This window comes from Sus scrofa, chromosome 9 (genome assembly GCF_000003025.6).
Source record: "Sus scrofa isolate TJ Tabasco breed Duroc chromosome 9, Sscrofa11.1, whole genome shotgun sequence".
Lineage (NCBI taxonomy): Eukaryota > Metazoa > Chordata > Mammalia > Artiodactyla > Suidae > Sus > Sus scrofa.
The window spans coordinates 106741000-106768448 of NC_010451.4; the positions used below are offsets into that span (position 1 = coordinate 106741000).

General features: G+C 39.6%; 1 protein-coding gene across 5 annotated transcripts in view; it reads left to right on the forward strand.

Moving 5' to 3' along the window:
* PIK3CG (phosphatidylinositol-4,5-bisphosphate 3-kinase catalytic subunit gamma) overlaps positions 1-7218 on the forward strand; it is a 50018-nt gene extending 42800 nt beyond the window's left edge. For 4 of the 5 annotated variants that reach the window (XM_021102203.1, XM_021102205.1, XM_021102206.1 and 1 more), the window contains one exon: positions 3436-7218. In XM_021102203.1, coding sequence (XP_020957862.1) covers positions 3436-3714 — 279 coding nt within the window. In that variant the 3' untranslated portion in view covers positions 3715-7218. 5 annotated transcript variants of the gene reach the window in all.

A 27449-nucleotide genomic window follows, 5' to 3' on the forward strand; every position in this document is an offset into this window, starting at 1 on the left:
TGTGATTAGTCTGTTCATATTTTCTCTTTCTTTCTTGGTCAGTCTTGAAAGAATGTACCTTTCTAAGAATTTGTCCATTTCTTCTGGGTTGTCCATTTTATTGGCATATAGTTGTTGTAGTAGTCTATGATCCTTTTTATTTCTGTGTTATCAGTTTTAACTTCTCCTTTTTTATTTCTATTTTTATTGATTTTAGCCCTCTCCCTTTTTTGCTTGATAAGTCTGGCTAAAGGTATATAATTTTGTTGATCTTTTCAAAGAACGAGCTTTTGGTTTCATTGATCTTCTCTATTGTTTTGTCTCTATCTCATTTATTCCTGCTCTGATCTTTATGATTTCTTTCCTTCTACTAGCTTGGGGTTTTGTTATTCTTTCTCTAGTTGCTTTAGATGTAAGGTTAGACTGTTTATTGATATTTTTCTTGTTTCCTGAAGTAAGACTGTATGGCTATACACTTCCCTTTTAAAACTGCTTTTGCTGCATCCCATAGCTTTTGGATCATTGTGTTTTCATTGTCATTTGTCTCTAGGCATTTTTTATTTCCTCTTTGATTTCTTCAGTGATTCCCTGGTTGTTTAGTAGCATATTGTTTAGTCTCCACATGTTTGTGTTTTTTGCATTTTTTTCTTTTAGTTTATTTCTAATCCTAGAATGTTCTGGTTGGAAAAGATGCTTGATATGGTATCAGTTTTCTTAAATTCACTGAGGCTTGATTTGTGGCCTAAGTTGTGATCTATCCTGGAGAATGTGCCATGTGCACTTGAGAAGAATGTGTATTCTGCTACTTTTGGATGGAATGTTCTATAAATGACAATTAAGTCCATCTGGTCTAATGTGTCATTTAAGGCCTACAATTTCCTTGCTGATTTTCTATCTGGATGATCTGTCCATTGCTGTAAGTGGCATGTTAAAGTCCCCTACTATCACTGTGTTATTATTGATTTCTCCTTTTATGGCTATTACCAGTTGCCTAATATATTGAGGTGCTCCTATGTTGTATGCATATATATTTAAAATTGTTCTATCTTCCTCTTGGATTGATCCTTTGATTATGTAATAACCTTCTTTGTCTCTTGTGACAATCTTTATTTTGTCTGATATGAATATTTCTACTCCAGCTTTCTTCTGATTTCCATTTACCTAGAACACCTTTTTCCATCCTCTCACTTTCAGTCTATATGTGTCCCTAAATCTGAAGTAGGTCTCGAATAGACAGCATATATATATGGTCTTGTTTTTGTATCTATTCAGCCAGTCTATACCTTTAGAGCCTTTAATCTATTTACATTAAGGTAATTATTGACATGTATGTTCTTATTGCCATTTTGTTAATTGTTTCAGATTTGCTTTTGTTGGTCGTTTTTCTTCCCTTCCTCTTTTGATCTCTTGTCTTGTAGTTTTAAGACTGTCATTAGTGTTGTGTTTGGTTGCCTTTTTTTTTGTGTATGTATCTATGATAGATTTTTGGTTTGCAGTTATCATGAGGTATGGAAATAGCAGTTTATATATACATACAAAAGTGTTTTAAGTTGTTGGTCTCTTAATTTAAAATGCCTTGCCAATATTCTGCAGTCATACTCTGTTTTTCATGATTACTGGTTTTGATATCATAGTTGTGTGTGGCTGATTTCCTACCTTTACTATATGTTTGCCTTTTACCAGTGAGTTGGTGGCTTTTTTCATTAACTTTATAAAAAGCTAGTTTAATTTTAAAAAACTAGTTACAGTAGTATTTTAGTTTTTCCCCACTTCGGTGTTCCAAGAAGATGATTGTTATTTATAAATACCAGTGACTTTTGGAGTTCCACTTGTGGCTTGGTGGTTAACAAACCTGACTAGGATCCACGAGAATGTAGGTTCAATCCCTGGCCTCACTCAGTGGGTTAAGGATATGGCATTGCTGTGAGCTGTGGTATAGGTCACAGCAGCAGCTTGGATCCCACATTGCTGTGGCTGTGGTATACACCAGCAGCTATCGCTCAATTCAGCCCCTAGCCTAGGAACTTCCATATGCCATAGGTATGACCCCCAAAAAAGTAAAATAAATAATTAAAATAAAATAAATACTAGCGATTTTACCCTCACTTTTCTGATTTTATACATTTCTTTTTCCAGGACTCATTATTCAGAATGATTTTGAGTGGTAACTCAGATAATTCTTCATATCATTACATTTTAGGTACATGTTAAGTTATATGTTACTTTCATAAAAATTAAAAGTAGATTTTAATCTAGTACCTTATGATGAACTACTCTTGCAATTTTGTGACTGCCTAGTTGGCTACAGTTTGTCATTCTCTTAACATTTTACTCAGTGTTTTATTTGAAATATTTAAACCTGTAATCATTCATTTCAGCTTTAACACAACATCTTCCCAAATTATGATATTAAGGTTGGGCTATTCTCATGTGGCAAAATTGAAACCCTTTCAGTTTTTTTCTTCACATTAGAACATTTTAATTGAAATGAGCAAGCCTGTTGCTTAAGAAGTGGACTCAACTCACATGTATCACTTACTCCAAGGCTTTTAGAAGAGGCATCAGACACTGCCTTGTTGAAAGCCCTCTCTCACTCAGTATTCAAATTTATATTGAATTTTCAAAGATCATTAACAATTTTGAGAGTCAGACAATGAAAAGCTAATTCATCTATTACCTTAGAGTAGGTCACATTGTAAAATAAATATGAAAACCAGCTAAATTTCAAACGCCCTGTTTCCAGCTCTTTTTTGGATTCCATTAGCTCTTGGCAAACATTATTTATGCTTACATAAGGTTTATTGATTCCAGTAGGAGGTGTTCAAAAACTGACTCCCAGCCTAAAGAAATGTCCACCCTCAATTCCCTAGGAAAGGAACCAAAGTAAAAAAAAAGGAGAGTAAAAAAGATGAAACGGTGTATCAGTTAGTTTTCCTTGAGCACACCCTGGAGGTGTACCACCACAGTGCAGTGCTTCAGAGATTATAACAGCAGTTTATGTTCCTAGTCAAGTGCTTCATTGGAGACAGGGGACCTTCCTGGCTTGTCATGATCTCCTCTCAGGGACAGGATAATGCCATGTAAATTCCAAAACAGCCCACTGGTCTTCAGGCTACTTTGTTGTTGGTGTTTTGTTTTGTTTTTTGTTTTTGTCTTTTTTTGCCATTTCTTGGGCTGTGCCCGTGGCATATGGAGGTTCCCATGCTAGGGGTCCAGTCAGAGCTGTAGCCGCCAGCCTGTGCCAGAACCACAGCAACTTGGGATCTGAGCCACATCTGCAACCTACACCACAGCTCACGGCAACGCCGGATCCTTAACCCACTGAGCAAGGCCAGGGATCGAACCCACAACCTCATGGTTCCTATTTGGATTCGTTAATCACGGCACCACGACGGGAACTCCCAGGCTACTTTGTTACAGTGACAACAGTTAACAGCGTTCCTTCCTTTTATCCAGGATGTCTGCGTCAAGGCTTACCTAGCCCTTCGTCATCACACAAACCTACTGATCATCCTCTTCTCCATGATGCTGATGACAGGAATGCCCCAGTTAACCAGCAAAGAAGACATTGAATACATTCGGGATGCCCTCACAGTGGGCAAAAGTGAGGAGGATGCTAAAAAGTATTTTCTGGATCAGATTGAAGTTTGCAGAGACAAAGGATGGACCGTGCAGTTTAACTGGTTCTTACATCTTGTTCTTGGCATCAAACAAGGGGAGAAGCATTCCGCGTAATACTTTGGGCTAGAGTTTAAAACAAGTTAGTGTTCTAATGCTTTACGTCAGCAGGACAGTCATCGAACTTGATGTCATGTAGTGGGACATTATGAAAGCTGGCACTTGAGAAATATAGCTCTTCCCCTAACTGAACTCTTCACTGGAGAAAAACCTTGGCATGTTTAAGTAATGTTCAGTGTTAGGCTTATTTGCATGTTTGTTTTTTCTCATGTGCCCCCTCAGTCATGTTGGAGACTGTTCTAAATTTAAGTGGCCTAATGACCTCTGAAGTTTCAACTTTCTTGGTACTGAGTGCTTCTGAAATTCTTTACAATAATTGGTAACATCTATTGTCAGCTGGGTATCCTCTCAATTTTGGTTATCCTTGGGTTTCTCAAACTCCTTACAGGAAAAAAAAAAAAAAACTGTGATCATTGTAACCATGCCTCATTCCTTAGAGAATGCTTCCCCAAAATCCCCTGCACATCTGCAGATGTGAGGGATGTGCCAGCAAAGCGAGCTTGTCTTTTCAGGGTCTTCTGCAGTTAGCTTCCGATACCACTGAGACTCACGAACACGAAATGGAAAATCTGAATCTTTGTGCCCTGGCCTTTCTCTGCTGGTCTGGTTCCAGGGAACATTTGTCTCAGCTCTGCCCACAGAGTGAAGAACCATCAAGTACAATTGGGCTAGACCTTCGCCAGCACAGAAACAGCAAGTAACGAAGGGACTCATGCAGGGCCTTTCTATTCCCCACCCCCCTTGTACCCTGCTTCCCTCTTTCCCAGTTGCCCACAACTCTTTACTCAGAATCGTGACATCTTCAGAAACACCTTTACCCCAGAATTCAAAAATTAGTTGAAAAGGAATTTCTCCTCTCGGGATACTAGAATTTTAGGTACTTATTTGTAAGGATGTTTTTTGTTGTGTGTTGTTTCTAAAGCTTGTTATTAAAGGAGACATCCTAGAAAATGTGGTTTAGCTTCCAGATGCCTTAATTTTAAATTTTGGCCTGAGCAGTTTTCACTTCCTTCTTTAATGGAAGAAGATATGTGATGTGTAAAAAGTACTCCAAGTTGGGAGGAACACTACTTGCCCTGCCCATCCTGCATTTTACAGGACTTTTACACTCCGGCGCAGTCTTCAGATTTCCTAAAAAAGTTGAAACGTCTGCTTTGAAAACTCCTTTCATCTCTTAAATGTTTCCCTATTTATTGGAAGTGTTTAACAGAGAAAGATCATTAAAGTATTTATAAAATATTTTTAATTACCTAGAGGTAATACTTTGCATAGAAATAAGTTAGTGATGTCTATGTTTAAGTAGAATTAGATATAAATATATATATTTAATCTTTAAATGTTCGAATTGAGATCTGTTTGATTCTGGTGTAGCCAAAACCTTTCTTTTCGAGTATGCAAAAGCCCAATGATTCTTCACCTTGCTGCACATCAGAATCACCAGGGATACTTTAAAAAAATACCCTGCCTGAGTGTCCACCTCGGGTTGTAATTAATTTGTTTGGGATGAGGCCCAGACATTAGTGTTTTTCTAATTACTCCAATTGATTCTAATCTGCAGCCAGGGTTTGAAAGTCCCACATGGCCTTTGAAGATGTAGGTAACACTGCCTCCTTGCCCACTGTGCCTTTCTCCACCTCCTAAGGTATCTAGAAAGAGCTCCTCTTCCTTGCTAACTCATCCTTTTAAATCACCGTATGTCCCCCTGTACAGAGAACCATGCCTATAATGAAATGTTTACACCACTGTTAATGGTAGACATGTTATAGCATTTTTCAACCAACTATTGCCCCTCATTCTTTTGAAGTACAGAAAGAATGGTGCTTTCCAATTCAGAAGAGGATTTTTCATTATTCTCATAAAGCATAGCCAAGCTCAGATCTTGCACAGATTCCACTTTTTATTTGAATTGCAGAAATAATCACCTTAATGATAAAAGAACTATAGAAGAATGTGTTTATAGCTTATTGAACATGTGTGTACAAATTAGCTCGTCCAATGAACACATTCTTTCAGTATGCTGATTTTACATATATATATATAAGCCCATATATACATATGATGGGCTTGATTCTTCCCTATTGCAATGAAGGTACGATTTTATAGACATGCAAAAAAAACCAAAAATGACCTTTGTGTGCTTCCTTCACTGTCCCCCACGTGGCCCTCAACTTTTACACCTTTGAAAATGTCCTGGAGCCTGGTGTATCTTGCCATTGGGAGATGTTGGGGAACTACCCATATTTTCGATGCCAAAGAAAACACAGATCACAAGTTAGATGATTCAGGTCCAAGCAGCTTGTATATACATCTAAGACTGGCTACATAATTTGTGGAGCCCAGCACAAAATGAAAATCCAGGGGTTGTTGCTCACAAACTCAAGACGGTAAGAGCAGGGCACTAAACTTTCAGAGTGTGGATCCCTGCTCGGGTTTCAAGCCCATGGAGCAGGCTTTGGTGCTCAAATTACATCCAGACCACATCTGCGTGAGTGCAGAAAATGTGCCAGATCAAAGTGTTTCTCTTGCTCACACTGAAATACCTCATCTCTATGGCTGTTACTTCCCAAAACACTGGCCTGTGGCTTTGGGACTGGAACTATGGTCACTAAAATAAAGCAAAGTCTAGACCTAGTCCCAAGTGACTACATTTGACTGGCTTTGGTGACACTTTGGTGAGAAGAGAGGGAAGTGGAGACACTGTAATAAAATATATCGATTCCTAGAACAAGCTCTTACATTAATTTTTTTAACAAAGTTTTTCTTTTTGGCTGCCCCACAGCATATGGACTTCCCGGGCCAGGGATCAGATCTGAGCTGTAGTCACAACCTATCAGCAACACTGAATCCTAAACCCACTGAGCAGGCCCAGGGATAGAACCTGCATCCTGGCACTGCAGAGATGCCACTGATCCCACTGTGCCACAGTGGAAACCTCTAGGGCAAACTCTTGATTTAAAAGAATTAACTTTATTAAATATATCTTTTACTAAAGATGAAATATTTTTTAAACAAGGTTAGATATAGATATTCTACAGCATAATTTGGGGTCTGTTAGCCATATATGCAAATTATTTTCTGAAGTGAGTTGGAAAAATAATTTCGAAAGCAAGTTTCTGGAGCAAATTCTGACCTTTATTTGGTAAGTGAGGCACTCTTCGCCCTATGAAATTTAATTGTCAATTTTATTTTACTATACAAAGACAGAGTAAAATTTGGATTTTTAAAAGTTCTGCTGTGCTATCTTCTGTTTAATCCAACCTAATAAGCCTGGTCACGAAGTTTGGTTCGAGCTTAGATGCTCATCTGCATTTTTCTCAAAAAGATTTTCAGAACAGATATTGGGAAACTCAAGAACACACCTTGACTTAAGTACCACTCAGAATATCTGAGTCTTTCCCTCTTCCAGACAACCCTGTCCTCCCCATATGCATTTGTATTTTCATTGCAAATTTTTAAATGTAAATTTAAATAAAAGGAATCTGATGCCTTGTGTTCTCTGCACACATTTCTTTTTTATTTTTTTATTTTTTTTTTACATTTTTTTTTAAATGTCTAAAAGTTCAGCTATTCCTGAAACTCAAATCCTTTCTTCTACGAAATCGGTATTGAGTGCCCACTCCCTCCTAGACTGCTGGACTAAGTGTTGGATATGAACAAGACCAACCCTGTCCCAGTCCTTAAAAAGTTTATAATTTGCTGTTGACAGCAGACCCTTCACAATGGGGGTTGTTGTGGGTTGCATTGTCCCCCCCCCCAAAAAAAAATTGTTGAAGTCCTAACCCCTGGTCACATCTATCAGTGTGGCTTTTTTGGAAATAGCGTCTACAGATATAAGCAAGTAAGGATGAAGTGAAGAGGGCCCTAATCCATTATGACCCGTATACTTAGCAGAGGAGATCGGAGAATGCCTTGTGATGGAGGGAGAGAGTCTAATGATGTGTCTACAAGCCAAGGAACTCCTGGAGCTACCAGAAGCTAGAATAGGAAAAGAAGGATCTTCCACTACAACTTCCAAGGGAGCCTGGCCTTGCTAACACCTTGGCTGCAGATCTTCAGCCTCCACAGCTGTGAGAGAATACATTTCTATAGTTTTTAGCCCCCCAGTTTGCAATGGTTTTAGTTACAGTATTCCTAGGAAACTAATACAGTGTCAATAATGAACATTTTTGTGAGGTTTGGGGGGATGGGGGACATCACATAATTTAGGTAAGGGAATCTACTTGATATTTTCTGTTGTTAGCAGATCTGATTGAATTGTGAGCAAAATGTGACAAAGTGCTAATATTCTTGATATATAAAAAGCTCTAATAATTCAGTAAGTAAAGCTCAGTACCTCACTAGGAACTATTTAATTCACACACCAAAAACGCATTGTGGCCATTAAGCATAAGACAACAGACCCCCAAATCACTATTTTTTTTTTTTTAAGGGCCACACCTGCACCATATGGAAGTTTCCAGGCCAGGGATCAAAAGCGAGCGACAGCTGCTGGCCTACACACAGCCACAGCAACACAGAATCCAAACCGAGTCTGCGACCCTCACCACAGCTTATGGCAATGCTGGATCCCCAACCCACTGAGCAAGGCCAGGGATAGAACCCGAATCCTCATGGTTTCTAGTCGAGTTCATTACCACTGAGCTAAGACGGGAACTTCCCCCCAAATCACTATTGATTAAACGAAACCAAATTAAAACAGAAGTTCCTTTTCACTGTCAGATAAGCAAATGTGGGTAATGCTCGGAGTTGGAGATAACTTGAGGAGAAGAGCACCCTATCCCACTGGTGAAAGCAGAGCAAGCTGGTAAATTCATGCATGGTATTTTTTCAAAATTAAGAAAATGAAGGAAGTACCTATTCTCTGACCAGCAAGTCCACATTCAAGAAGTTATCCTTCAAAATTTATTGGACAAGTGCACCAAAGACTTATGGACAAAATCAGTTGCCATTCTTTGTAATAAGCAAAAATTGGAAACAACCTAAGAGCCCCTCATTAGCAGACTAAGTCACCTCCATACCACGAACTGCGATGAAGCCCTTGAAAAGGTAGATCAAAATCTATTGATAACCATATAGAACTATGATCTGCTGAGGAGCAAAACAAGGTGGCGGAGTTCCCGTCGTGGCGCAGTGGTTAACGAATCCGACTAGGAACCATGAGGTTGCGGGTTTGGTCCCTGCCCTTGCTCAGTGGGTTAACGATCCGGCGTTGCCGTGAGCTGTGGTGTAGGTTGCAGACTCGGCTCGGATCCCACGTTGCTGTGGCTCTGGCGTAGGCCAGTGGCTACAGCTCCGATTCAACCCCTAGCCTGGGAACCTCCATATGCCGCGGGAGCGGCCCAAGAAATAGCAACAACAACAACAACAAAAAGACAAAAGACAAAAAAAAAAAAAAACAAGGTGGCTATAGGCCAGTATTATATCACAGTTATACTGTAGCTCAAATGTAGGTTTGTGTCTGCATTAAAACCCACACCAAGAGACACATGCACCCGCATGTTCATTGCAGCACTATTCACAATAGCCAGGACATGGAAACAATCCAAATGTCCATCGACAGAGGATTGGATTCGGAAGATGTGGTATATATACACAATGGAATACTACTCAGCCATAAAAAAGGATGACATCATGCCATTTGCAGCAACATGGATGGAACTAGAGAATCTCATCCTGAGTGAAATGAGCCAGAAAGACAAAGACAAATACCATATGATATCACTTATAACTGGAATCTAATATCCAGCACAAATGAACATCTCCTCAGAAAAGAAAATCATGGACTTGGAGATGAGACTTGTGGTTGCCTGATGGGAGGGGGAGGGAGTGGGAGGGATCGGGAGCTTGGGCTTATCAGACACAACCTAGAATAGATTTACAAGGAGATCCTGCTGAATAGCATTGAGAACTATGTCTAGATACTCATGTCGCAACAGAAGAAAGGGTGGGGGAAAAAACTGTAACTGCAATGTATACATCTAAGGATAACCTGACCCCCTTGCTGTACAGTGGGAAAATAATATAAAAAATTTAAAAAAATAAAAAAAAAAACCCACACCAAACCATTTATAGTGACTATTTTTAAAACTTGCATTCATCTTTTTCTCTTGATTTTGAGGAATTTTTGACTTTCTATTATTTTAATTCCCTTTTTCTTTAATTTTTTTTATGGCCACACCTATGGCATATGGAAGTTCTCAAGCTAGTGGTCAAACCGCAGCACCAAAGGAGGCCTATGCCACAGCCATGACAACACCAGATCCTTAACCCACTGAGCAAGGCTAGGGATCGAACCCTCATTCTCACAGAGACCACATCAGGCTCTTAATCCACTGAGCCACATCAGGAACTCCTTAATTTTTTTTTTTTTGTCTTTTGTCTTTTTGTTGTTGTTGTTGTTGTTGTTGTTGTTGCTATTTCTTGGGCCGCTCCCTCGGAATATGGAGGTTCCCAGGCTAGGGGTTGAATCGGAGCTGTAGCCACCGGCCTTCGCCAGAGCCACAGCAACGCGGGATCCAAGCCGCGTCTGCAACCTACACCACAGCTCACGGCAACGCCGGATCGTTAACCCACTGAGCAAGGGCAGGGACCAAACCCGCAACCTCATGGTTCCTAGTCGGATTCGTTAACCACTGCGCCACGACGGGAACTCCAGGAACTCCTTAATTTCTTAACAAGGGAAAAAGAGTAACTCTTTCATTTGGAGAAAAAGCAAATGCAGTCAACACGATAATCCTATCCTTTAGCTTACATAAAACCTCAATAGAAAGAAAACTTTCTTTCCCAAAGGGAAAATAATCATTTGAAGTCAATAATCATCAAGCACTGGCATCAAAGCTCTTGTGAGAACTCCTTGTCATAAAGATGACAATGTCAAAGTCTCCTGTTTCACCCAACCCTGCCTGATTGTGATCGGTTACACTTCAAGGCTGGCCAGATTTCATCCCCTAAAATGACAAGGCTTTTGGAGAAGAAAGTCTCCCAGGAGGCTGTCTCTTCAATCACTAAGCAATGCTTTGCCTGGCCCAGTTCTCGGCTCTGCAAACCTGTGCAGCCTGTGTGGCCACTCCAGCCTCTCTAGCTCACAGTTAAAGCTCCCTTCAGAGGTGCAAACTGCCTCATTTTAACTTCTCATGAATGTCAGCTATTTTTCTTTCCCTAGGCATTCGCGCATTAGTAGGGTTTAAATCTCACTGCCTGCTGCTTCAGGAAGAATTTTCCCTTCTGGGAGCTGGGCTTTATAATGCACACACATATCGATCTGACTTGGAGGATGTAAAGGGGACGAGGACCTACCGAGGAACAGAAAATCTGCTTGTGACACCTCAGCAGCACTTCTCTATGTCTCACAGCAGATGGGCAGTCATCTGTGACGTTTTATACTCAAGAGACTCAAACTCAGATTCTCTTAACACTTAAAAGAGTTAAAATGGGTCCTACGTCTGCAGAGACACAGCCACCATTACCCCACTGTTTCCAGCCACATGCAAGGTTTGTGGCTGAACAGCACCTCCCATCACCAGATGTTTAACACCAGCTGTTAGGGACCACTATGGCCTCCCACCCACCATCCTTGGCATCATCACCGAGCACCTGTGCTACAAAACATCCCACCCTGTGATTACTGAGGGCTTGCACTGGGGAAATGCCGTGGTCACAAACCACTGCCCAAACCCCTGCCTGTTCCCAGGCTGTCTTTTCTCTAACTCATGGTTCTGTAAACCAGAAAAGACAGTTATCCACTTTGGAAGCACCTTGCTTCAACAATAATTGCTCACCGTGGCAGAGCATATTCTGCAGGTTTCATTGGGTAGATGGTTTTGATTCCTTTAATCTACAGAGAATTAAAGGAGTCTGAGACTTGCAAGATGCTGGTGGAAACGCAAAATGTATGGTTGTGGATGCACTGTGGACCATAAACCAGGAACTATGTGAGAGTCTGAGCCAGATGCTGCAGGAGCAATTTGGAGTAGGTGAGACAGTAAAATTAAGAGGCTTTGGCAGCAGAGCATTCCAACCGCAAGCACTGATTGTCACTTGAAAAAAAACTGTCTAATCTAATTTCAGCCTGCTCTTCTGTAAACTGAGAGGACAGCAGTACCTCCTTTGCAGAATTACTGTGCAGATTAAATGAATAATGAAAATGCAGCATTAAGGATAATGTCCAGCAATGCATTACTGTTATTGCTCGATACACGAAACCTGTCATTTCTATGCTCCATTTCAAGGAAGACTGAAGAATCTTGAGAAATCAAAACATGAAGTTCCACGGCATGATCCTTGGAGCGTGACTCTGAGGGATACTTTAAATTTAAGATGGAAATCTTAACTTTCTTTTTGTTTTTTGTTTGTTTGTTTGTTTGTTTGCTTGCCTTTTCTAGGGCCACTCCCGCGGCATATGGAGGTTCCCAGGCTAGGGTTCCAACCGGAGCCGTAGCCACCAGCCTACACCAGAGCCACAGCAACTCGGGATCCGAGCCGCGTCTGCAACCTACACCACAGCTCATGGCAACGCCAGATCCTTAACCCACTGAGCAAGGGCAGGGACCAAACCTGCAACCTCATGGTTCCTAGTCAGATTCGTTAACCACTGTACCACGACAGGAACTCCAACAAGGAAATTTTAATAGCATCTTTCTCTGATGAGTTATTCTAATCAATGAAAATTAGTTCCTAGGTTCTTCTGGGTTTAAGCCATGTTAGATGAACTGGAATCAATTGGCAAGGCTATTAATTCCTATTTACTTGTTTGTACTAGCTTTACTGAAAATTAATTGACATAAAATAAAAATCCACCAATTTAAATTGTGCAATTTGAGGAGTTTTGATAAATGTATATACTCATGTATCTACCTACCACCACAATCAAAATATAGAACAACTTTATCATTCAAAAAGTTCTCTCGGAAATCCCTTCATGGCTCAGTGATTAACAAACCTGACTAGGATCCATAGGATGCAGGTTCGATCCCTGGCCTTGCTCAGTTAAGGATCCAGTGTTGCCATGAGCTGTGGTATAGGTCACTAATGTGGCTTGAATCCCGTGTTGCTGTGGCTGTGGCATAGGCAGGCAGCTGTAGCTCCAGTCTGACCCCTAGCCTGGGAACTTCCATGTGCCATGGGTGCAGCCCTAAAAAGAAAAAGAAGAAAAAAAAAGTCCTCTCAAGCCTCTGTGTAGTCAGTTCCCTCTGATCTCTCCACTGAAACGCTTTCTGTCACCATGGCTTTGTCTTTTCTAGAATTTCATATAAATGGAAACATACAATATGGGATCTTTTGTTCCTGGCTTCTTTCACATAGCATAATGCTTTGGAGATTCATCTATGTTGCCTAAAAAAATTATAATTTAGGAAGGTTCACTTTCTGGACAGATTTGCTACAGTTCACTCTAGAGCCAAAAAAAAAAAAAAAAAAGATTTCTCTCTCTCTGCAGAACAGCTCTCCTCCTGTTGGTTGAGCAGGTAACTTAGCAGATATGCCTCTCAACTCTCCTCTGGTCTGATGACCTAGTTTAAACTTCCAGCATTCCTGAGGCCCAATTAAATTGCACCAAAGGTTATGATTGGCTCAGCTTTGGTCAGGTATCCACCTCAAGCCAATCAGTTATGATCAGGGAGGCGGGGTCATGTGCTGACGCCTGCCAAGATTTACCCTACTAGAATGGAAACAAGGGCAGGGTAACAAGCTAAGTTTCTGAAAGTCTTTGGCCATGAATGGAGGAGGTATGTAGGTAGAGAATCAACACTGTGTCCAAGTTTTCTGATTTTTCTTGCTCAAGTATTTTTTTGCCACATTTTCTACACAGCTGACCATAGGATCTAACTGGTAGGACACAACTGCTCGATCACATACCACTATCATTGGTAACCATCACAATAGCAGGGAAGAAAAGCAATTCAACCAAGTGGGGTGGATCTTCCCTATATTTTACCCCACAAACGAACCCAGGTCATTTACTTCTCTCCAGCTGAGTATGCAGCTGACATTTAATGAAGGAAGCACAGAAATGATTTCTGGCTATGTGGGTGTGTTTCATGCAAACACTCTTCTTCGGCAGCTTCTGACTGCAAATGAGAATTCCAAGCACTAGCAGGCACAGTTAGTGCTTAATACATTTAAGAAAAAAGAATAGAAGTTATACTGTTTCCCTGGAAACCTTTTCTAAAGGAACTTGCACATGCACCTTCTCAAGAAGCAGGTGCTATAGCCTGGGAATTCTCCTCCCGCCACCCCCACACCCACCCCCACATGCCCCAAGGCCATCTATTAAAGGGTCATGTCCAGGGCTTCTCAGTTGTAACTTTGGAGCAGTGATTGGGCTTATTTTGCTTAAGGTTACTTAGTACCATGTTTTTGTCTATCGGCTAGTTCTATGAGATAAATTTGCCCAAGTAGCTTTAGGGATCTTTTGAAGCATTTGCAAGTTCCATCTTATCAAAGGGAAGTGGAAGAAGTCCTGTGGAATAAATCAGAATGGATGGTCGGAATTCCTCAGGGAACATGAGGAGATAGCGCACTGATTATTATTAGTTATCTGAATCTGAATTTTCAATGCTCTCATGTTCAGATTAGAATAAAAAATAACCTGGAAAAGAGATATGCATATCTGGTATCAGTTCCAGGACTTTTTTTTTTCCTTTTTTTTTTTTTTTTTTTAACAGCCATGATCCTACAGAGTTTTGGGGTAAGGTTACAAAAACAAATGAACCCAACCTATCAAGTTTTACATAATTTTAGAAAATTATTGATACATTGATTCTCAAAGTGCCACAGGAGCAAAGTTGAGTCCCACTTGGCTCAAAGAGATATATTATGACCCGTGTGAATTAAGTAACTCCTTCCTCCACTGCAACATTTCACAATCCTCTTCCTCTTTCCTCCCCTTCCCATCTCCCTAACAACCAGGATTGTTACCTGAAAGAAAACAACCTTTGCCTCTAATTTCGGGATCCTCATCTTGGGAGGTCCGTGTTATTTCTGCCTTGGGAACTCTTGACATTTTAAGGCATCAGCTCAATATCCTGGTTTCAAGGTCCTCCTCCATGGCCAATTATCAATAAGACAAATAAAAACTGGAGTCCCTGTCGTGGCACAGCAGAAACGAATCCAACCAGGAACCATGAGGTTGCGGGTTCGATCCCGGGCCTTGCTCAGTGGGTTAAGGATCTGGCATTGCTGTGAGCTGTGGTGTAGGTTGCAGACACGGCTGGGATCTGGTGTGGCTGTGGCTGTGGTGTAGGCTGGCAGCTGTAGCTCCAATTTGACCCCTAGCCTGAGAACCTCCATATGCCACGAATGTGGCCCTGAAAAGCAAAAAAAAAAAAAAAAAAAATGGGGGAAAAGAGGTTATCATTCCAAGAAAGGGAAGAAATGGCATGACTCTACATTTAATAGATCAGGAGTATAACTCTAACTCCGATTAGTCTTGGACAGACAAGAGAAAGAAATTTTAGCCAGAACAGCACTTACTAAGCAAGGCCTCCAAAACAACAGCCCCATTTCCACTTGAAGTCATCCCCACCACTTTGGATGCCATAAGGTCAAGGATGAAAGTACCCAATTTACTTTCAAGATAATGTCCTTTCTCTTTCAATGCAATTATCAAACAGGTATGTGCCAGAGACCATGGGAAGGCTTTGGAATTTATAATTACTGACAGACAATTCCTTCAGAGACAGAATAATTAAGTCTTCTGCTTGTATCTTTTTCTGGCTCACTTTTTAGGAAAAAAAAAATCATGTCACCTATTAATCTGGATAACATGGTAGTTAGGAAAAACTTTCTTACATCAGTTTGGCTTTTTAAATTTTCTCAAACATAAGAGCTCAAATTCTTCAAATGTTTATCATTGGTGAATGATTTATTACCCTTCCTGGCATTTGCTCTTCTTAGAAGGAAAATGGAGCCAGCAATTTGAGTTAACATAGAATTTGTATAAGCAAGACTTACCATCAGCTCACCTGCAAAGTTCAATAAAGCTCATCACTCGGTTAGTGATCATGCTTTCTAAATTCAATCCTGTTTCTGAAAATTACAAGTGAAAGATGCTGTTGGTTCATAATTAAAAGCTACATTCCTTTTTCCTCAAATTTCCTGGAACTCTCTTAAAATTTTATATTTATCTTAGTGAAATATGTAGCGAAATATGTATTTTGAATTCTTGGAATATTCTGTCTTCAAGTATGTCAACTGACTTGAGAATATTTTGAAGTTACACAGCTCTAAATATAGAAAATGCATAACAGAGTCAAAGGTTTCAGATTAATTGGACTAACTAATCAAAGGACTGGTCTTGTGACAACTAGAATTACTAGGATATAAATGTGTTCAGATTTTTAAAAATCATTTCATGAACTTTCCTGAGATAACGACAAAATATAACATGGACACCTGCATATCTAACATCTAGGAGTTCAAATACTGAAGGGCAACTCTCAAGGTCCATGGTATATATTAACAGATTTTTTTTTTTTTTTTTTTTTTTTTTGGTAGGGAATCAACTTTGAACCAAAGCCTTGAGGATCACATAAGGAGTTGAGGCATTTAGCTAATGAGTGAGTCTTTCTGCCCCACCATAGCCACATCTCAACAATCCTTTCAGATGTCCATCAAAAGTATTCATTAGTATGTCAGTGTCACTTGTTTGCTGCTTTGCATGTTTAGCAGTGGTCTATATTAAGCTGTTACAAATGGAAAGACCATTTATTCACTTGTGCATCAAAAACCAGTATGAGTTAGTCACTGGGGATTCTCTACTGAACAAAGACAGGCAAAGTCCCTGTTCCCATGGACTTACATTGTACGGTGGAGCTAGAAAGTGAACATATGAGATAATTACAGATTGTAGTGTGTGATTAAGGAAATATACAAGGTGATAAATCACTAAGTAAATGCAAGAGGACAACCAAACATAGATGGGTCAGGAAAGACTTTCTGGAAAATTAACATCTTAGTCAAGACTTGGAGGAAGAGAATTAGGGTGCCAGCCCTTAGTTAATTATTAGCTGACACTGGAGAAAACTCAATACATATAGAAATAGACAATGCTATTCACCTATTCCAGAGATACTTGAGCATCAAAAGCCATCTATGGGATAAATACATGTCTAAATGACTTTGCATTATGCATCTGCTTTTTGATGAGATATTTCAGTCCTCAAGACAAAACAAAATCACTGCTTGGGCTATAATCTGCCATTTAATTAGCACAATCTACTTAGAACAAAGGGTATTTCTTGTAGCTGTTTTCTGCTATCAACATAATTTTGCCTTAGAGCAAAATTAAATTAAGCATACAAAATTCAATTGTATTTCTATATATTTGCAATAAACAACTTGAAAATGAAATAAAGGAGAAAATTCTACTTATAAAAACATCCAAAAGAATAAAAAACTGAGGAATAAATTTAACAAAAAGTGCAAAACTTATATTCTGAAAAACTACAAAATATTGTTAAAAGAAATTAAAGACTATCTAAATAAATGGAGAAGCATCCATGTCCATGGATCAGAAAATAACATTGTTAAGGTGTCCATACTCCCTAAACTAATCTATAGAATTGAGGCAATCTTCATGAAAATTCCTGCTGGCTTTGTTGTAGAAATTGAAAAGCTAATTCTACTATGGGAATACAAGGGAGCCAGAATAACCAAAACAATTGCAAAAAAGAAAAACCAGGTTGGAAGACTTAACATTTCTCAATTTCAAAACATACTCCAAAGGTACACTAATCAAGACCATGTGGTACTGATGTAAGAATATAGATCAATGGACTACAATTACAGAGTGCAGTTTAAAAATGAGCAAAGGGTCTCAATTGACATTTCTCTAAAGAAACTATGAAATAGTCCATAAGCACACAAAAAGATGCTTAACATTATTAGCCATCAGGGAACTGTAAATCAAACACACACGAAACACCACTTCCTACCCACTGGGATGGGTATAACCAAAAATAATAATGAGTGTTGGTGAGGATATAGAGAAACTGAAATCCTCATACACTACTGGTGGGAATGTAAAAAGGTACAGATGCTTTGGAAAACAGGCTGGTGGTTCCTCAAAATATTAAACACTGAGTTACCGTATGACCTAGCAATTCCATTCTTAGTTATATATCAAAGGAAATGAAAGTTATGTCCACAGAAACACTAGTACAAGATGTTTACAGCAGTATTACTCATAACAGACAAAAATTATAAACAACACAAAATTCCCCAATTGATGAATGGATTAAAAGGTGGTATACACTTGAGTATCATTCAGCTATAAAAAGATTTAAGTCCTGTTATGCCACAGCATGGATGAATCTTGAAAACACTATACTAAGTTTATGTGAAAGAGGCAAGTCACAAAAAGCACATATTGTATGATTTGTATTAAATGTCCAGATTTGGCAAATCTATAGAGACAGGGAGTAGTTTCGTTCTATCCATGTCTGGGGAAGGGTGAGGTAGGAAGAAAATGCAGAGTGATTATTCACGGTTATGAGGTTTCTTTTTGAGGTGATGAAAATGTACTAAAATTGATTGTGATGACTTTACACAACTCTGTTAATGTACTAAAATTATATACTTTGAATGGGTGAATTGTACAGTATATCAATTTTACCTCAATAAAACTTTTATATTGAAAATAAATAAATCAGAGGCAAGACCAGGAAACATCAATGCTCCCATCACTGAACCTTAAGATCAGAAGAGTCAACACTTTATTGCCAATTTATCTATCTTGTTTTTAGGTATATAATTACACTAGATGAAAATCTGTTCTGTTCACTGGCCCTTCAGAGAAGGAGCACCAATCAAGGGCCTCAGTAAATCATTCCAGTTCTCACACCAACCCTGTGAACCAACAAAGTCTTCCCTAAAACCAAACTCATATTAGATTTGGGGCCAAGATTAATCTCACTTGGAGAGAAGGATTAACATGGTAATTACTGTGTTTCCTATTTTTCTGGTGTTTCTCTTTCTTTTCTAGAACTACCACTCTGCTACTAACATAACATACCTCTGCTCAGTTGGTCTTATCTCAGGCTTGGTTCTTTATTGCAAATGTTGAGTAAAAGTCTCGCATCTTAACTTAGGAAGAGTGTGATGCTCTATTGATGAGTAACTTGTTCCCTGCTTTCATTTCTCTCTGTGGTTATTTTTAAAATGAGATGATCTGATCCTATCAATTTCATGGGTTGCTGGATGATAAATGAATCACATACAGAAAAATGAGAAGTATTACCTAATAGCAAGGTCATCATTTAAAGAAATTATATGATATTGATTAGTATTTTACAGCTTTGCCAAACCCAAAAGGTTCTTTTCTTCTTTCACTGGGTGCTTTTAAGTGCCTTGATTTAAGGTTATTAACTTGCCTTTGCTGGATGCCTTGGGCATTTTCATATCAGCAGATGGCACTTTCCATATCAGCAGATTTTAAGATATCTTCAAAAAAATCTGAAACCAGTCACTGAGAGTGTGAGAAAAAGGGCTGAAAAATAAGTTCTCCTGGCAGAGAAGAGCTTGCTAAGAAGATACAAAGGAGAAGAGAAGAATGATGGGTAACAAACAAGAGGCTTTTCTACTGTCATCAAGACAGTGTGGTATTCGTACAAAAAAATACAAAAAAATCAATGGAACAGAATAAAAAGCCTAGAAATAAACCCGAACACCTATGGTCAATTAATCTTCAGCAAAGGAGGGAAGAATATAAAATGTGAAAAAGACAGTCTCTGGTGCTGAGAAAACTGGACAGCTGTATGTCAGTCAATGAAACTAGAACACACCCTCACACCATGCATAAAAAATCAACTCAAAATGGCTTAAAGACTTACACATAAGACAAGACACCATAAAACTCCTAGAAAAGAACATAAGCAAAACATTTTCTGACATAAACTGTACAAATGTTTTCTTAGTTCAGTCTATCAAGGCAATATAAATTAAACAAATAAACCAACGGGACCTAATCGAACTTACAAGCTTTTGCACAGCAAAAAGAACCATAAACAAAACCAAAAGACTACCTATGCAATGGGAGAAAATAGTTGCAAATAATTCAGACGACAAGGGCATAATCTCCAAAATATACAAATAACTCATACAAGTTGAAAACAAAAAACTCGGAGTTCCCCTTGTGCCTCAGGGGTAACGAACCCAACTAGTACCCATGAGGACATGCGTTTGATCCCTGGCTTCACTCCGTGGGTTAAGGATCCGGCATTGCTGTGAGCTGTGGTGTAGGTCACAGACACAGCTTGGATCCTGTGTTGCTGTGGCATAGGCCAGCAGCTGACCCCTAGCCTGGGAAATTCCATGTGCTGCAGGTACAGGCCTTAAAAAAACAAACGAAACTCAATTGAAAAATGGCCAGAGGACATAAATAGACACTTCTACAAAGAAGACATATGGCTGGCCAGTAGGCATATGAAAAGATGCTCAACATCACTAATTATTAGAGAAATGTATATCAATGAGGTACCACCTCACACAAGTCAAAATGGCTATCATTGATAAGTCTACAAAGAACAAATGATGGAGAGGGTGAGGAGAAAAGAGAACCCTTCTACATTGTTGGTGGGAATGTAAATTGGTACAACCACTATGGAAAATAGTATGAAGGTTCCTTAGAAAACTAAATATAAAATTATCACATGCTCTAGCAGTCCCACCCCTGGGAATATATCCAGACAAAACTATAATTCAGAAAGATATTTACACCCCTATGTTCACTGCAGCACTATCACAATAGCCAATTCATGGAAACAACCTAAATGTCCATTGACAGATGAATGGATTAAGAAGATGTGGTACATATATACAAAGGAATACTACTCTGCTATAAAAAGAACAAAACAATGCCATTCACAGCAATATGGATGCAACCAGAGAGTCTCATATGAAGTGAAGTCAGAAGGATAGGAGTTGTCATCATGGCTCAGCAGCAACAAACCCAACTGGGATCCGTGAGAATGCAGGTTCAATCCCTGACCTCACTCACTGGGTTAAGGATCTGGCATTGCCATGAGCTGTGGTGTAGGCCAGCAGCTACAGCTCTGATTTGACCCCTAACCTGGAACTTTCACATGCCTAGGGGGTGGCCATAAATAGACCAAAAAAAAAAAAAAAAGAGAGAGAGAGAAGAAAGAAAGAAAAAGGCAAATACCATTTGATGTCACTTATACATGGAATCTAAAATATGGTACAAACAAACCTACCTATAAAACAGAAACAGGAGTTCCCGTCGTGGCATGGTGGTTAACAAATCCGACTAGGAACCATGAGGTTACGGGTTCGATCCATGCCCTTGCTCAGTGGGTTAACAATCCGGCACTGCCGTGAGCTGTGGTGTAGGTCGCAAACATGGCTCGGATCTGGCATTGCTGTGGCTGTGGCGTAGGCAGGCAGCTACAGCTCCGATTAGACCCCTAGCCTGGGAATCTCCATATGCTGTGGGAGCGGCCCAAGAAATGGCAAAAAGACAAAAAAAAAAAAAAAAAAAAAAAAACAGAGGCAGACTCAGATGTATAGAGAGAAAAGATGTGGTTCCCGAGGGAGTGGGATGGAAGGGGAGTTTGGGGTTAGTAGATGCAAACTACTACATTTTGAATGGATAAGCAATGAGGTCCTACTGTACAGCACAGGCAACTACATCCAATCCTCTTAGGTTAGACCATGATGGAAGATCATATAAGAAAAAGAAAGTATATATATTATGACTGGGTCACTTTGCTGTACAGCAGAAATTGGCACAGCATTGCAAATCAACTATAGTTTAATTTAAAAAAATTTAAACAGAAAACTAACACGAGGCTTTTAATTTGGAGTTCTATCAGCTTTCTTTCTACCCAGCATATTTAAATGGTTGCCTACCCTCAGATTATATTTTATATTGACTGTCTTCAAAGCTGTCCTCAAGTCTTGGACAAAAGTTCAATATTGGATTGTGGAATAATTATAACTCATTGTAATGCAATCAGAGTTGACACACTGATAACCTTTTCCCCAGACTGTGTTGCGTTTAACTTGTGCTCTTCTCAGAGTCTTGGGCTGATGGGATTCTTGTTTCCTTAAAATTGTTAAACTTTCGTCCTAAATGAAATTCCATTCCAGCCCAATGATTTCTGAATGCTTTACGTTGCTGTGAGGGTGAAGAAGATGACTTAGACACAAGTCTCAAGGATCTTAGGGTCTAAAGAAGGGACAAAAGGCACAAATAACAAAGTGATACAAGGCGGCGCCTGACAAGCGTTAAGCCATCAGCCTCGGTACTAACTGATCATTTCCTAAAGCTTTCCTTCTGTGTTTAATTCCAGTATTTAAGAATTTGAATAAAATGCAAATATTAAACAATCATCCCAATATGAGGTCTTTTACACACTCTTATATGTCATTTTCCCCAGTTTGCTGTCCTGGTAGAATCAACACTCAAATCCTGTCCTGCTCTAGAACTTAGCTCTCTTTTCAGAGGGAGATTTACATTCTCTAAAAAAAAGAACCATGACAAGCCAGAAAAGCAGCGGAAGCTTTCAAAAGTAAGCCAGAGACTCTAGTGGAAAACTATTTCATTCTCCATGATCTTAAAAGATCCAGATGTCTTTATATTTCCTCAACAGTTAGATCTTTCTTTAGCTAGCTCTCCTACAAAAACACAGGTAGTACTAACAGCTTAAAATCTGCCAATGGTATGCATAAATATTTGAGACTTTTGCAAATGCCAAACTCCAACTCCCTTTTCCACAACGCAGAATTAATGCAGTGTTCTCGCAAAGCAAACAATGAGATTTCTCTCTGGCAGAGCTACAGAAAATTTTTTTTTCTTTTGGAAGATGGTTATAAAGACTCTTAATCCCCTGGATGTGAATGCCGTCTCTTTGCAGCATATGTCACATCCATTATGTTTTCTCATTTTCCTCTAACGCTTCAGTTACTAATGCTGCCACTTACTATCACACCCACCATTAAACCTGAAAGTTGAGTCTTTGATAAACCAGATAAAACTCACTGATAAGTTTGACTGCCCAGAGGATTTAGCGAACCTCTTAAATATTTCCTAGTTGCACTGATACAGTAAAAATCCCTGATCCCATATGAACTCACCTATGTCTCTTATGGCAGGTGGATTCTGCTCCCAAGAAATGCTACTGAAGTTTATTCCCTCATATTCAAAATCCCGATGTAAACATGTTTTTTCCCCCCCAAGAGCAGACAATAAAAAATAAAAAAAAAAACAGAAAAAAAAAACAAGCCAACAAAAAGAGAAAGCACTGCCCACATGATATAACTCAGAGGATGTCCCAAATATATCAGCTGTGATGCCTGTCCCTGAAGAGTCCAAGCTAGGGAGCTCTACTTTGCTCTAAGAGACCACAATCTCACCTGAAGACAGTTGAATATGAAGGTCCATAGCTCAGCTAGTGACATGTGAGGTATCCTGGCATGGAAAGTTGATGAATCCTGGAGTCCCCATCATGGCTCAGTGGAAACAAATCTGACTAGTACCCATGAGGATGCAGGTTCGATCCCTGGCTTCATTCAGCAGGTTAAGGATCCAGCGTTGCCGTGAGCTGTGGTGTAGATTGCAGGCACAGTTTGGATCTGGCTTTGCTGTGGCTGTGGCAGAGGCTGGCAGCTTCATCTCTGATTTAGCCCTTAGCCTGGGAACCTCCATATGCCTCGGGTGCAGCCCTAAAAAAGAAAGAAAGAAAGTTGATGAATCCTTGTCTTGAAATTTTAAGCTAAGGAATTTTAAGAAAATAAAGGCATGAGGACCTCATTTTCTTGGTTTCTCAGGTCCAAATGGGAATGGTAATTAAAGTATTTACGACACAGCAGAAATTAATCAGTAATAGTAAAGCATTTGGAACAAGATCTGGCCCTTAATGAGTATGCAAAAAATTCACTGTCATCATCCTCGGAGTTTGGGGGTTAGTAGATGTAAACTCTCACATTTAGAATGGATAAGCAATGAGGTATAGCACAAGGAACTATATCCAGTATCTTGCGATAGAACATGATGGAAGATAACAGGAGAAAAAGAATATATATTATATATATATGACTGGGTCACTTTGCTGTATAGCAGAAATTGACACTACATTGTAAGTCAACTATACATTAATTTAAATTTTTTAAAAATAAATATACTTTATAAATGGAAAAAAAGAAATTTCATATTGCAGAAACTATACTCTGCCACCACTTGAATTTGTTAGCATCTTTAAAATAAACTCTATCCCTGGACAAAAAAAAAAAAAAGGCATCATCAACATCATTTTGAATAGTTGCCTTCTGTTCAAAACACTTCCATGAGAATGTATATGTAATAATGTAAGTGTAATAAGCTGAAAAATGAAAGGAATGAGAGATGACTAGCCCTCCCAGATATGAAAATTAAAAATAAAGCCACTTTAAGTAAGATGATATGGGATTTTTGGGGGGGTTTTTTATGCTTTTTAGGGCTGCACCTACAGCACATGGAAGTTCTCAGGTTAGGGGTCGAATTGGAGATTCAGGTGCCGGCCATAGCCACAGCAACGTGGGATCCGAGCTGCATCTGTGATCTACCCTGCAGCTCATGGCGACCCCTGATTCTTAATCTACTGAGCAAGGCCAGAGATCAAACCCGCATCTTCACGGATCCTAGTCAAGTTCATTAACCGCTGAGCCACGAAAGGAACTCCAGATTCATGTAGAAAGAGGCATATATAAATTGTTCTTGAAATTGACCAAAATATATATGGAAAGTCCATGTATGATAAAGATGGCATTTCAAATTAATAAAGAAAAAATATTATTAAATATTAATAAGCATTTTTGGAAGAAGTTGGTATTTGGAAAAAATAATATAAGATCTCCAACTCACCTCTTATATCAAAATAAACTCTAGATGGGTCAAAGATTTAAATATAAAAAATTAAATAGAAGAAAATATGCATGAACATTTTTATAATATTTAGGGTTGAAAACAGAAAAATGGACAAAGGGCATACAAATGACTAATAAATATAGGGGAAATATTTAGTTTCTTCATAATGCAGTATACGTAAACTTGGTTTCTTTTTAAGGCACCTGCAGCAACATGGAAGTTCCCAGGCTAGGGGTCGAATCAGAGCTGCAGCTGAGGCCTATGCCACAGCCAGAGCAATAGCAGGTCCCAGCCACATCTGGAACCTAAGCCACAGCTTGAGGCAATGCCAGATCCTGAATCCACGGAGTGAGGCCAGGATGGAACCTCCATCCTCACAGACACTAATGCTGGGTGCTTAACCCACTGAGCCACAAAGTGAACTCCATAAATGTAAATTTCAAACAAAATTAAATATCCATGTAAAACTGTCAAATCACCTAAAACTTCATTTATAACAATCAGTGTTATTAAAGATGTGGGAGAAACAATTTGATTTGCTGCCAGCCAGGGCACGGATTGGTGTGGTGGTTTTAAAGCCAATTTGATCATATATTTTCAAGGAGGAATGTACATTCCCTTTTACACAGCAATTCTACTTCCACCTACTTGGACAAAAATGCAAGTGTATGTTCATTACATACATAAAGAACATAAAGATGTTCATTACAACAGTATTCATGAGAACAAAATCCTGCAAACAGTCTCAATGCCTGTTAATGAGGCACTGGTTAAATAAATTCCATGCGCCAGAACACCATACAGTCCTTAATAAAATCAAGGGTAGATGTACATATTGCATGTACTGACATGGAAAATGCCCAAGATGTATTTTTAGTGGAAAACAAAAACCGAAAGGACAGAAGACAATGTTTAATATGAATCCTCTTAAGCATTTCAAAATCAATCTAAATATGCTTGATATGTTCCATTTGTATTCGTATGTGCATAAGATACGCATGTGTTAAAATACAGGAATGAGGAATTCCTTTTTGGCTCCGAAGGTTAGGGATTTTGCGTTGTCACTGCTGTGATGCAGGTTCGATACTTGGCCTGGGAACTTCCAGATGACAGAGGTGTGGCCAAAAAAAAAAAAATGAATGAGGCATATTATGCATATAAGTAGTAGTAGTAACCCACTGAGCCACAGAGGGAACTCCATAAATGGTAGTACTAGTAGCAGTACTAGCAGCAGTCTATGTGTGTGGTGGTGGCACACACTTTGAGAGTGTCTGTTAGTATACCCCCAACTGCTCACCTCTGGGGAGTGGGATGGTGGGATAGGAAGGCCGGCCATCAAGAAGAAAATCAAGAACTTTAATTTATTACGCTTATATTACACATTTTTGTGCTGTTGGAATATTTTAATAATGAATGTATATTATTTCTTTTATTATTTTTGACACCCACAGCACGTATCATTTCCCTGGCCAGGTATTGAACCCGTGCCACAGCAGTGACAATGAGCCACAGCAGTAACTGCTAGGGCACAGAGGAAACTCCCATTTTTATAATTTTAAAAACTCAAGGAAATTACTTTTTTGTTTTGTTAGAGGCCACACCCATGGCATATGGAGGTTCCCAGGCTAGGGGCTGAATCAGAGCCACAGCTGCCAGCCTACACCACAGCCACAGCAATGCCAGATCCGAGCCGCATCTGCAACCTACACCACGGCTCATGGCAATAGCAGATCCTTAACCCACTGAGCGAGGCCAGGAATCGAATCTGTGTTCTCATGGATACTAGTCAGATTCATTTACACTGAGCCATGATAGGAACTCCAGAAATTACTTTTTTAAAATCTTGCTATGGCCCCTTGTGGCTAAAAAAATAAAGCCCAAGCTCCTTAGCCCAACACAGGGGCTGTCATGATTTCTTTCTTATCCTCCCCTCCCTTTCAGCCTGGCCTCCCATCCTCAGAATGGTTTTGCCCTTCCTCTTTTTCCTCCCCTCATTCCCTTGGTGATAATTCCCTATCTGCTCTCAGATCTGCCCTTCTCCGTTTGCGCTGTATTACAGGAAACTACATTTCCTGAGCTCCCTTGCCCTTCAGCTTCCGGGTGGATTGGCCAGCGACAGCCCTAGCAGGACACTGGAGGCAGGAGTTGGGAAGAAGCCAGGCTATTTCTCCCTCTCTCTTAGCTTCAGATCACCATCTGACTGTATCCCAGCCACCACGGGACAGAGATCCATGGACCCAGCACCCATAGGCAGGTCTACTCTGACTGCTGCTCCCACAAGATGGTCCGAGATCCCAGGCTCCAGTAACACCACTCTCTGTCCCTCTAGCCCAAGAGGAGGTAGCAGCTTCCTACTGTGGCTAAGCACCCCATCTGTTTGATTTCTTAGCCCCTCCATTGGCCTGTAACCAATTCTCTGCAGTAAATTTCCTCCTTTTGAGAAACCTAAAGTGCTCTGGGTTTTCTGGACTGAGAACGATGCACTCTTTCCTCTTCCCATAGTAATAAAAAACGAATCAGCAGCTCAACCTTACTGCAGTAAGCACAGCAAATACTCCAGTACGTCTGAGCTCTTGTTCAAGTTGTTTTCTCAGCCAGGAATGCCATTCTTTCCCTTGTCTTTCATTCTAAAACTAAGCTTAGCTCAAATCCTATCTTCTCCAGGAATACTCCTCTAGGTCTCACACATATCTACCCCCAGCCTACATTCCAAATGCATCTAGAAAGCAAATGGATTATCCTAGTGCACCTTGTGTAGAGGACTGACTAAAATACTCTAATGACAGGCAACATCTTAGGCCAATCAGCTAACACCTTACTGGCCAGCGGGTTATCTTTTTTTTTTTTTTTTTTTCTATTTTGAAAAGCTGAG